This window comes from Coturnix japonica, chromosome 3, assembly GCF_054131305.1.
Source record: "Coturnix japonica strain WE chromosome 3, WE-NBRP24, whole genome shotgun sequence".
Lineage (NCBI taxonomy): Eukaryota > Metazoa > Chordata > Aves > Galliformes > Phasianidae > Coturnix > Coturnix japonica.
In genome coordinates this window covers 57,691,179-57,703,325 of record NC_140665.1, presented here as the reverse complement: position 1 = coordinate 57,703,325, position 12,147 = coordinate 57,691,179, and the positions used below count along the sequence as shown (strand labels likewise).

Below are 12,147 nucleotides of genomic sequence, written 5' to 3'. Positions count from 1 at the left end.
CTCAGTTTTTTGGGTGGTTTTTTTTTTTTTTTTGCATCTGTAGTTACAGACTTGCCAGCCTTGCTCCTGGATGATCACTGAAAATCTCTACTCTTTTAAATTATAAATAACCTTTTGAGAATACCTGATCTTGAAGACTTGAGACAAGAAGGCTAAAAGCAAAGGAAACAGAAGAAATCTTTCCCAGTCCAAAACAAGCACATAATCTCACACAAAACAGAGATGAATACTGGGTCTCCAGAGGAAGGAGAGAGGAAATATTGCTAAGGTTATTTGAGATGCACAGTGGAGAGAAGTAACATGTTCTTCAAGAAAAAGAAATTCAGATACAGTCGGAGAAATATGATGAACATAATTTTAGCCAAAAAAGAAGGGCTTGGTGACTGTGATGTGAGTGAAAGAGACCTGAAGGCATAAGGAATATTATGTTGATCTTTGATAGTACCTACCTTTATAAAACATAGTTTGGCCAGTCTATGTTTACTAACAAGGCTACACTGCAGAATTACTTGCTTCCATCACTACTGTATTCTCAGAACTGGAAGAAGATAATACATGCAGTATCTTTAGTTTGTTTTGTTTTTTGCTAAAAGTTGAAAGTGATTGAAAGGAATCTCCCTAAGGTAGGCCAATACTAATTTTTTTTGTTTGTTTGTTTCCTGTATAATAACAAGCCAAACATGCAGAACCATATATAGCCTTCCTCAGGTAATTTTATAACTCAGCCAATAAAAAATGGAAGTGTGATGTGTTCTGGTGCAAACATTGATTAATTAATGAAGAAAATATTTTTAGAATACAGCTTCACTGAATGTGGGCTATTTGTTGTGTGATAATTATTCTTAGGCAAACACAATATTAAATTTTCTCAAATAAGTTAGAAAATGAAGTTCATTTTGTGTTGTATATTCTATAAGAATGAGTGATTCCTTCTTCATCTCATTGAATTTAATCAAGATTTTTAAAAGCCATTCTGATTTAAAGTATGTTGTAATGTCAATATGCAAATTGGACAGTTTTGCCAATCAGGTGTACCAGAAGGAAACAAGGAATGAGACATCTATACCCTACTGTTTCCCCTCCATATGTCTCACTAGAGTTGCTCAGTAAGGCAGTTACAGACCTTGTAGTACAGTGGCAATCATGCAGGTATTCAGTCCATACACAAGGAAGTATCTAACCCTGTGCTCAACCTAAAATTTTAGGAAGCTAGTTTTTGTGGCTCCAGAATTTGGCTTCATCCAGTCCATCTGTCTTAGCTTACTAAAATAGGGAATAAATTTCAGGCTCTATAGTACAATTAGTTCTCAACAGCTGTGCTAGCTAGGGGTCCTTTTAAAGCTGAATACTTTGTAGTATCTGCTACTGTATGTTGTTTTCTCCAAAGAATGGAACATGACCTTAGCAGTTGACTGGCACTTAGGTAACAGCCAACAGCCTGCCAGAACAGAACTATCAGCCAATGAGTTTGAAGTCTGTGTTTCTTTCCAACCTTGAACCACAATCACTCCTAAGCTTCTGAGCCAGCTCCCAAAATTTTTCCAGAATTTTGAAATGATCTTAGGAATTTTTGAAAGTTTATGTTTTAGGAAAAAATTCAGAGAGGGGATTTATTTATTTTTTTTCCGTGATTAAATATACCTTGGCATATGAGCATTAATGATTAAATTAAAAGCATGTGAACTCAATGGTAACATTCCCATTTGCTTTGAGTGTTAAAGTGTTCAAGAAAACTGAAGGAGGAAAAAAAAATGGGTAGCTGTGTATGAGCCTTATTTTATCAGAAAAGATCATGTACGTTGCTAAGTTTTAGCAAGAATTTTGATGTATTCACAGAGGGAGATGGATTCTTTTTATAAATAGTTGCAGTTGGCACTCAAATACTGGGACATCAATAAAAGAATCTAAATGTCACTGGAGTCCTCTTCCTAGCAACAGTATCCATTGATTTTATTTTTTGCATTCTGTTAAAACTGAACACTGGAAGAATTCTGAGTGTACTGATTTGTATTTTTAATAAGCAGCTTAAATGCACACAGCTGCTAAAACCTCCATTAAAATAAACTGTTCAGTGTCTGAATTATCACCACAATTTTTCATTTTAAGTATTTCTGAAAGAGCCAGAGACACCAAGGAAGAACTCAGTTTACTTATAGCTCTACAAATATGTTGAAGTCTGAAGCAAATTACAGGGGCCAGCATCCAGGACTCCCACCTTTCCAATGAGAAGCGCTTTTCATTAGGTTACAGCAAGAATATATTTCTCATGTTTATTTTATCTAGGCAAAGCCTTGCACACTTCCTGTATTTGCACCTCATATATTTCAAGCAGGAGAGAAAAACAATGTTCCCACCAGCATCTGGTTGCTCAGCAGAGTGAGGGAGTTCCACCTAATTCTGGTGGAAACAATGACTACACTGATCACTGTGTCACACACAAAGACTGAGAAAATCCAGGGCTTCAAATAGAATCTTAAGAATGGATGAAAAAGCAGAGTTTCAGAAATTTTTGTCAAAATAATTCTAGCTCTCATACAGGGAAAACAAACAGACTCAAAAACCATGTAATTTTAGTTTCTTTTTTCTTTCTATGTTGACTATAACTTGAATTTAATAGTTGTTAAGAACTGCTCAAATAAATAAATTAAGCTGCTTGAGATAGCTTTGAAGTGGTATGAAATATTAATCTAGGATTACAGGTTTTTAGACCTTTTATAGCATTGATTTCTAGTGTGAGGAGCTCTTGAGGAAAACCCTGGCAGATTCATGCTGAAATTGAGCTAGAAGAGTGGAAGAGGATCAGAACAGTCTAATGTTAAGGTTCAGTATCAACTGACCAACTCAAGCTATGTACTGTAATTCTGAGTTAAAGCAACTATTTGTAGCTCTTATTTAAGTGAAAAGTATTTGTGTATTATTTTCTCATTACTCTCATTTAATTAGTCATTTCTCTTTTTTGGAGATATTTAATCTCTACCACAAAAGCAAATAAAAGAATGGTTAAAAAATAACACAAAAACATAAAAACTAGGCAAGTCACATATCTATCCATCTATGAATACAGGAATACATATATTGTTGATATATGATGTTGTAGAAAAAGTAAACACAAGGAACAGGGTGATGATACTGGGGTAGTATTGTGTGCCTTTCTCATGAAGGTTATATGAATGGGCAGATATGTCTTTTAAGTTTTTCATGGTCTCTTTGAATGGAAGTTTTGCATTTTGTATGTAGAGTCATATTTAAAGATTTTACAGTTGAATGTTGAAACAGAAGTTGAAAAGCAAAAACCAATGCAGTACCCCAAAGTAGGTGCCATATTATTCTCAAGGTTTTCCACTAAAACCTGAAGAGCTTTGAATCTAAGAAACAGGAAGTGGACTGATGAATGAATCAAGTTAAAGCAATAATGGAGCATCAGCATGCTTAGGATACAGAGAGCAGTAGTTTTTAGAAGATGTCTCTTCAGAAGTCCTTTGTGGATATTTTAAATGGTTGACATTTAAATTGTTTGTTGTTTTTGTTTGTGTGGAAGAAAGACAGTGAATGTCTGCATAGCACACTGTGTTTCTATTTCATTTTTGATGTCTCAGGTTTGAGATTTTTAATGGGCTTCTGTGACATTGGGAATTTTGCCTCAGAGGACTTCAGCTTTCCAGACAGCAGGGGTGGAATGATCTGTGTCAGATGCTGAGAAATGAACTCAGCCCTGGAAGTGTCTTTCCTCTCAATTGACTATAATGAGAATCTAGACATTGCTCAGAGGAGGACATCTGCACTGCAGACATCTAAATGTGGGCAGATGGTGCCACCGGCAGTAATGTTCTGTGTAGAAACCCAGCTTCTCTTATGCAAGAATTGGAACTATGTCTTCAGAAAAAAAGTACTCTGCTATGCATTCTATATTTCTGGCACATCAGAAAATGGAAATAAAACAGAAGATAATAAAAGATAAAAGAAACCCAGTGAGTCCCACCCAAGTGATTACTCCTTGGCTGTCAGTAAATGAAGGGATGTGTGCTCATCATAGCACTGTGTTGAGCCCTGGTCTGTCCCTTCATCTGTTTGTAACCTGACCAGAGCATGCTTCAGCTTTCTTATTGCCTTTTATGCTTATAAATCCTTCCCACGCGCATTTAAGTGAAAATAGAGTTAATACATTCCTATATAAAATCAGAGTTTATAACTGAGTCCAAGGAGCTTGAATTTTTAAAGATAGCCAGTGGAGGTATAGAAGCCTCAAGGAAGAAATTTTAAGCAGCACTTGCTCTGTATCTGCAAGCAGTGATTGCTTAGGAGAGAAAAGCCAATCCAGCAGTAATTTTCCTTTTGGTATTGACCAGTTCTGATGTACTTGACAGTTCAGCAGCTGTCAGTTGGTTTTGGCAGAGGACAGTAATTATTAAAGTGTAATGTAAATGAAGTAAAAGATCTTTTTTTTTTTTTCTTTTTCTTTTTTTTTCTTTTTTTCTTTAACCAGAGGGGTCAAAGGAAAGGTGAAAATATTCATATTCATTTATGACTGATAGAAGGGTGAAAAGCCAAAACCTAGTAACACTAGAGGGTTAAAATGTTCCTTGATTAACTCATGTACACAAACTAGACTGTCATTGTAATATGAGTAGGAAAACTCCAACTATTCAAAAATGTATCTTACAAAATCAATACATATTTGCTTGCCAACAGAAACTCATAAAGATGGACAGTGCTCTGACAATATAACCATTATTAAAATATGAAGAACAGCAAGAAAAATCTGAGTCTAATGATATGAAGAATTCAGTCAAGCAAAACTAGTGCAAGCTACAAGGCTTGGCAACTACTGGCTATGGAAAAAATTCAGAGAGTTATGTCATTTCACAAGATCTTCCTTGTTCGTTTATGGAAGAGAATGACATTGAAATTGACCTGGTTGCATGAAGCCCTCTGCTGCCAGGAACATTGTTATTTGTTGTCAAGGCTGCTGGCTTTGGCCTTGAGCTCTTGTTCATTGTGGACTGCAGATAACTGCTGTGCAGGAAACACTTTCATCTTGATCATTAAAAGCTGAGCGTTGTTGCTATCTGTTTTTGGTTGCTGAGAGCAATGGTTTTGCTTTAGGCAGAGATGTATTCAGTAACTAATTCTCTCCTTGGGACAGGTTTTGTTCCTGATTACTATCTGGAGACACAGTGGTTCCTAACATTTCTCTGCACTGGAAGCTTCTCACTGAAGGCTGCTTCCTGTCAGCTACCAGGTCTGGACTCACTGCAGAGACACAGTGCCTGCACCCTTACCTTCTACATAGTCTCTCAGGGTAAAGACTCTGGCAGTGGAAAAGAAACGGCAGAACAAGGTGCAGATTACATTAGAGCTTGGTGTCTAGTAGGTGGCCACGTGAGGTCATCCTCCAGGCTGCTATGATTGTCTGCTTGAATGGGTTTCTCCTGAGGTAGACTGGGTGAGGTCTTTTAGTCATCTCACTAAAGTGGAAACAAGAAAAACGGGACGTTTGCTTTTTCATTGTAAAGAGGTTTAGACAACACCACAAAAGTTCACAGTAATTAAAAAAAAGGGGGGGGTCCTGCTTAGAAATGCCGCTACCAAATATTAGCTTTTTCTGTTTCAGAGTGACCTTTTAAAGATACGCAAAGATGTAGACACCTCAGAGATTAATCAAATTAATCAACTGTTGTCATTAACTTTAGATAGCATGTTGATGACAAGAATTCCACTTGTTATTCAATGTGATGGGGAAAAAAGATAAGTTTGAAAACTGTGTTTTTAAGTGATATATCTTCTTAGCCAGGGGAAATTAAAGGAGAATAACTTCAGAAGCAAAGATAATGATAATTGCAGGCGATTGTTACTGTGTTACTGTGAAGAGATGCTGGGTTCAGGTTGATCTTTGAACAACTCAAATACTGTTGCCTAGGTAGCAAAAATAATCCAATCTTTAATTCCTGCAGTAACTGTCATTTCATTTTAGAAATGCTCTTATGGCTTTATTCTTTGGTTTTGTTTTTGATTTTTTCCTGAATTAAACATGAAAGGGTCTGAGGCATTGTATTTTCAGCTCTGGAGGAACAAAAAAGTAAAGTTATATACATTTCTAGAAAGAAAGTAACTGGCAAATCACTAATCACAACAATGATTCAGTTTACTGCTGCCTTTGAATTGCATAAGGTGACATCTTCTAGGTCTGGAGCCCTCGTATCTTTCAGTCAAGTGCAAATGAAATTGACTCACATATCCAAAAGCAATTGGAGAGTAAGAAAAACATAATGTAAAGATTTGTGAGAAGAATGTTTAAATTTAAATTAGCTTATAGCTATCAGAGTTGCTTACAGTCTGTACTTGGAAAGTATGTGTCATATTTCTCTTTCAGCCAAAGTAAACACAGTATTACATGTGAGTTCTGGTGACCAGGTCTCAAGGCAGTAGTAGGGTTCTCTTGAACTTCAGTCGCCACTTTTCCTTTGGTTTATGAAATTAAGTCTTGTTGTTTAATTTATTTGCTCATCACTTTCCCTTTTAATAAACTGGAGATAGTGAACCTTAGTCAACTTTGAAATGTGAAGAGAGTTATATGCATTAGTAACACTACAAGTATTTTTATACTTCTTATCTGCTCTTGCCAAGGAGAGTGAAAAGGCATCTTAAGTTATTCTGTGATAATTAATAGCAAATTTTCAAACTTAAAAGTTACACTGTATCAATAAATCATTAAGTAGTTTTTCTCATAATCCCTCGTAAGTTGTTATACATTTCTATTTATTTATTTATTTTATTGAATGGTAAATCATTCTAATATTGAGAGCTTTCTGTATATAATTTCTTTTATGAAAAGAAATACCTTTATGGGTTGGCTATAACTTTGCTTAAAAAGGAAACATTTAAATCTTCATTTTTTAGCATTCCAGTTATACCACTTTGAAGCACAGATTTCCATAAAAATAATAAGCAGTGTTGTCATTCCTGTACCTACTGTCAGTATTTTGTACTTGGTCAAGTGTGTTCATCAAGGCTCTTGTCTTGAAATATGACTGCTGTAACATCGTGGTGGCTTCTGTCAGATAATGCAGCTGTCTTGAGCTCTCACATATGAGGAGGGAAAAGAATACTTCTATAGCCCTCTGAAGAACCCTTATAAAAAATGTGTTTCTAATTAGATACACATAATAGAGAGTATCAGAGGGATTTGTTCATTGTCACAGACCTTCAGAGCTGAATTTCTGTAACAGTTTGCTGAAGCACACAGACAACAAGAGACATTTGTGTCTGCATGTGATCCAGAGAGATAAGAGATAGGTTAGATCTGAAGCACCTGAAATAAGAAGCAGTGGGAAGCAGAAGCATCCTTGTATTTCAAGATAATTATATTCAGAGTTTATCCGCAGAATTCAGGCAGCAAACACTTATATAACATTTCAAAAGGAAGCAATTTGAAAAATACAGTTAAAAGATATTTTTAAACCTCATCTATAGTCCAATTATAGCAGACGATTATTAAAAAAGTATTTCTAAAAGACAGATAAATTTTCCTTTTAGAGAGTATGGGGATGTGGTCACAACAGGAAATAGACTATATAACAGCAAAGAGTACTTTCATTTCTTCACATAAACATACAACTATTTGCTAGGAGAAGCAGCTCCAGAGTGCCTTGGAATTTTCTGTTAAGTGTGCTGTGCAGAGGGGCTTTGCTTACTTGAAATTTGTCAAGTTTTGCTATGAACCACTGATCTAATTAGTGGCTCTTTCCCATGTTTTGTTTTGTTTTTCCCTTTGTGTCAACTGATAAAATCTTCTAAGATTGTTTTTCTATAAAGTCTTTAATATATATATTTTTCCTCACCATTTGTAGGTTTATTTTCCTCAAACTTTCAGTTACTAATATCTATGTATGTGTTAAAATAACCAGCAAAATTAAAATGCAGAAAAATTAGGAAAATGCAAGCTTAAGGTTACTGTATCTGAATTCAGGTTTTCCTGTGTTCTGGTAATTATGACACTGTGTGTTGCATGAAAAGTTGGATGTACTATGGGCAAGATACAAGAAGAAAAAGCTCTCAATGCCTTTAATGCCTTACTTTTTGTGTTTTGCTTTTAAGAAATGTTAAGTCCATTAATCTGAATTAAGTTACAAAGTCCATTCATATCCTATTTTTTAATACTAGAAGCATGTTAGACTGGATCTCCATCCCTGGAGATCTTCAGACCTCCACTGAACACGTTCCTGTACAACTTGATCTGTGATGACTGGTCTTTGAGTAGAAACTTGCACCTGGTGACCTCCAGTGGATCTCATTTGATGTAAACAAATCACAGACCAGACCTGTGGATCAGAATGAGCTGCCCTAAAAAATATTAAAGCTTTGTTCTTTAAATTACCTAAAATTACTTCTGTGTAATTGTATCATCTATTTCAGTTTCCTGTTGGACAAAGCCTCATTTTAGATCTCCTGAGAAAGGACAAAATAGTACCACTTTCACACTGTTTAGAATCAAGTGAAAAAGTTTTGCTATTAGTGGACTTTGAAACATAGTAACTTAAATGAATGGGCTTAACATTTCTTTTAAAAACAAACAAAGAAAAATCTGAGGTATTAAAGCATTGAATCTGACGCAAAACAGCACTTCAAAGAGAATTGCAAGAATCCCTCGTAAGTTGTTGCTGAATTTAGAGAATGAGATCGTCATTCATGACAATGGTTAATATACACTATCTGCCTCTTACAAATTATATAGTCTGATGTGTTGTCTGCTTATTCAGATGGTGATGTAAGACAAAGGAAAGTGGACAAATCCCAATAATGCTACACATAATTGGGAACTGTATCTTAGCAAGATTTAACCAGGTCACTTTGGAGAAAAGACAACCAAACATTAATTCTATAAATACTTGACAGAAATGGGTTGCTAATATAAAATGGGGAAATAACCTTCAGCTGTAACAGGTATGGAATAGGATCACATCTTTGTCATTATATTTCACACATAAACAGTACTATGAATGTAATGAAATTAGAAAACATGTAGAGTTGAATTATGATTAACTAGAGGATAGTAATAACAATCATTAGAAAAACAGCGTTGCATCCGAAGGTTGTTTAAGTTGTTGCCATTAGTAGTAGCAACAGCAGCACAGACTGTTCCACATGATCCTCCAGCAGTATGGGGGGGAAATGTAGTTTCCAGTCCCAGCACATAAGGCCTTCTGAATACAAAATAGTATTAAATAATTGGACAGACGGAAAAAAAAATAAATGCTTCATTACTGACATGAATATACACAAATAAGAATTTCGATTACCACCAGTGGACAAATTTTGAGCATAAATACTCATGCTATACATGTTAGATAAAAATAAAAGCAACAAAAACGAAAATGGCAGTTAAAAACACAGTTTGCTCCTGAGGGTGTTGAATAATTTTGAATTGGGGTTTGGAATATCACAAAATATGTTTATACATGCAGCTGTCACAACTGAGGAAAATCTCCATGCATTTTTGTAGAAATAACCAAAACATATGTAAATATTCTTGAGGGAAAAAAAACAAACCTGAAGTGTTGTGAAGTACAGTAACTTCTTCAACAATATTCTTTTGTTTTATAAGTTAGATTTATATAACTGTTTAATAAACAGCTCTGTGCTTCTCACATATAATTGACATTAGGTGCCTGTTGTGGAATTGCAATATTCCCTTTTTGAGCAACAATCATAGAATATCTCAAGTTGTCAGGGACCCAGAAGGCTCATCAAGTCCAACCCCTGGCTCCACACAGGACCACCAAAAATCCAAACCCTATGCCTGAGAGCATTGTCCCAGTGCTCCATGAACTCCAGCAGCTTGGAACCATGCCTTCTGAGGTAGAGCCTTTCCCTAACTCCCACTTGACACAACTCATTCCCTTGGCACCATCAGAGAGAGCAGAACGATAACAGATTGAGATTAGTCTCACATTTGATCATTAGGTCTATGATCTGTTTTCTCAGATACAGATTTTTCTGGTGTGACCAAGTACTCGTTAACTTATGCTAAACTGTGTCTATGGAAGACAAGAATTTATTCTTGATTCTCTTCTATGTGTAAAATTTTAGATGGATTGAACTGGGGGGGTCTAACAATTAATTCAGCTGACTGTAAAATAACTAATGCATCATTTCTCTCTTCTTCTTCTCCAGTATGCTGTCTGGCTGATCCTTTGGGTTACGTGGAATGTGTTTGTTATCTGCTTCTATTTGGAGGCTGGAGACCTTTCAAAGGTAATTTACCATCAGATACATTTAAGCCTTGGGTACTGTGTTAACGTGCTTTAGTTCAAAGGGTGTCTTCTGTATTAATCACTGGAGTAGTGTGATAGAAATCTAGAATATTCTGGATATGTTCGAAACCTAAGTCCTAGACACATTCTGATGCCCATGACAACAATGGCTTGAGTCATTTATTGAAAAATTACCTCACTTGTTTTCCTTCCTTGTTTGAAATGCAGTTTGCAACACAAATTTCATCTGTATGGGAGACACAAATTAGTGATTTTACAAACACAAAAGATTGTTATCTCAAGAGTAAACATTTTTTTTTTATTTTTTTTTAATCATTCAACTTGCTTTTACTTATCTGGATTCCTTCCAGGGGTCTTGTGCCACAGCACAATAATTATAATACAAAGTATCATCATTAAAATGTAAACTGGAGTGCTAGAATAGATCATTGTTTGTCTCTAGCAATGTTTTTTTTTGTTTGTTTGTTTTTTAACTTTGTACTTCTTGTACCAATGTTATGACTGAAGACTTCAGTACTGCAAGAAAGCATTATTATTATTATTACTATTATTTTTACAAATGACATATTTATAGGGCTTTATTGACACTGTAAGTTATATGTAAAGTGGTAATCGTAAATGCACTCAAACCAGCATCTCAAATCAAAACTCTCACTATCTAAAGTGAGCCCAGAGGGCTGGCAAATGGTAGTATAAAAAAATTAGCAGTGGTAATAAGCTTTGACTTAGTCTAAATATTACAGCCCATGCTGAGTTATACTCACAGTGTTGTGAACTGACCATTAAGGAGAGTCCTACTTGTGAAATAAATGACATTCTTCTCTCAACTCACATATTTAATTGCCTTTCCGTAGTAAAGGGAATTTAGTCTAACTGTAAATTACAGATGTACGTCTCTCATCCTTTGTGAGTTACTGATGTCTTATAATGCAGCTAATACTTTTATAGGAAGGATCAGTGAGGTAAAGATACTTCCATACTTATATTTTCTATAAAAATCATCCCCAGATTGTAAGCAGTGATAGAAACGGGGATCATTTAGACTCATGTCTTCTGTGTCTTCAAAAGAAAGCCGTTTCCTGAGGGTATAAAATAATCTTCTGCAGGTAAACCAGTGTTACCCTTTTTGGGGTTTATACCTTCAGATAAGAGGTGTCTCCTTAAGATCTTGGTGAAAATATAGTAAATACAAGAATTTGCCCATAGTGTCTTTTATTGGCTCTAAATGTTTTCTTTATTGCTAAGTGAACTGATGTTTGTAATAAACCCAGCACCTATTGTACAGTTACACTCTGCTCATTTCAACCACTTGTGTTGTTTAACTTATAAGTGTTGGGACACTCATAATGTCTTAGGATGTGAAAGGGGTTGGGGAGGAAAGGAGAAACTAAAAACACCTGTTTGGAGGTATTTTAATAGAATAAAATTAGTTTAAGAACGCTGGTAAGTGCTGCTTGGAATACAGACGGGCCAGATAACAATGCCTACACCTGGAACTATTTTCTTATGAAGATGTGAACTGCATGATCATGTCTTTCTCAAACAACCATGTGCTTCAGGGGTATATTTGACTGCAGCTAAGCTATTTATTTGGTCTATAGAGGCATTATTTACTTTGATGTGATCTGCCTGAAAGTATCCACTCGAGTACATTTTTCCACTTTAGCAGGTTTTCAGGCCAATAGCCTTACTAAAGAGAGGAAGAGAAGCAAAAGCATACTGAAAATGGATTTAGGAAATGGTTAGAGATTGACTCATTGTCTACACAAGCCCTAATTCACATGTGAAACAACTTTCTCTTCTCCTTTCCAGCTGTGTGGTATACCAAAACTTCTCCAAATAATCAAATCTTTTGCGAGATCTATGACCTAGAAAA

The 12,147-nt window shown here is 35.5% G+C and overlaps 1 protein-coding gene across 10 annotated transcripts in view; it reads left to right on the top strand.

Annotated features, from left to right (window-relative positions):
- The window catches only part of NKAIN2 (sodium/potassium transporting ATPase interacting 2), a 483,129-nt gene that overhangs the window by 245,512 nt on the left and 225,470 nt on the right, over positions 1-12,147 (top strand). For all 10 annotated transcript variants that reach the window (XM_015858731.3, XM_085541745.1, XM_015858732.3 and 7 more), the window contains one exon: positions 10,171-10,251. In XM_015858731.3, the coding sequence (XP_015714217.1) occupies positions 10,171-10,251 (81 nt within the window). The remainder of the gene's footprint in view (positions 1-10,170; positions 10,252-12,147) is intronic.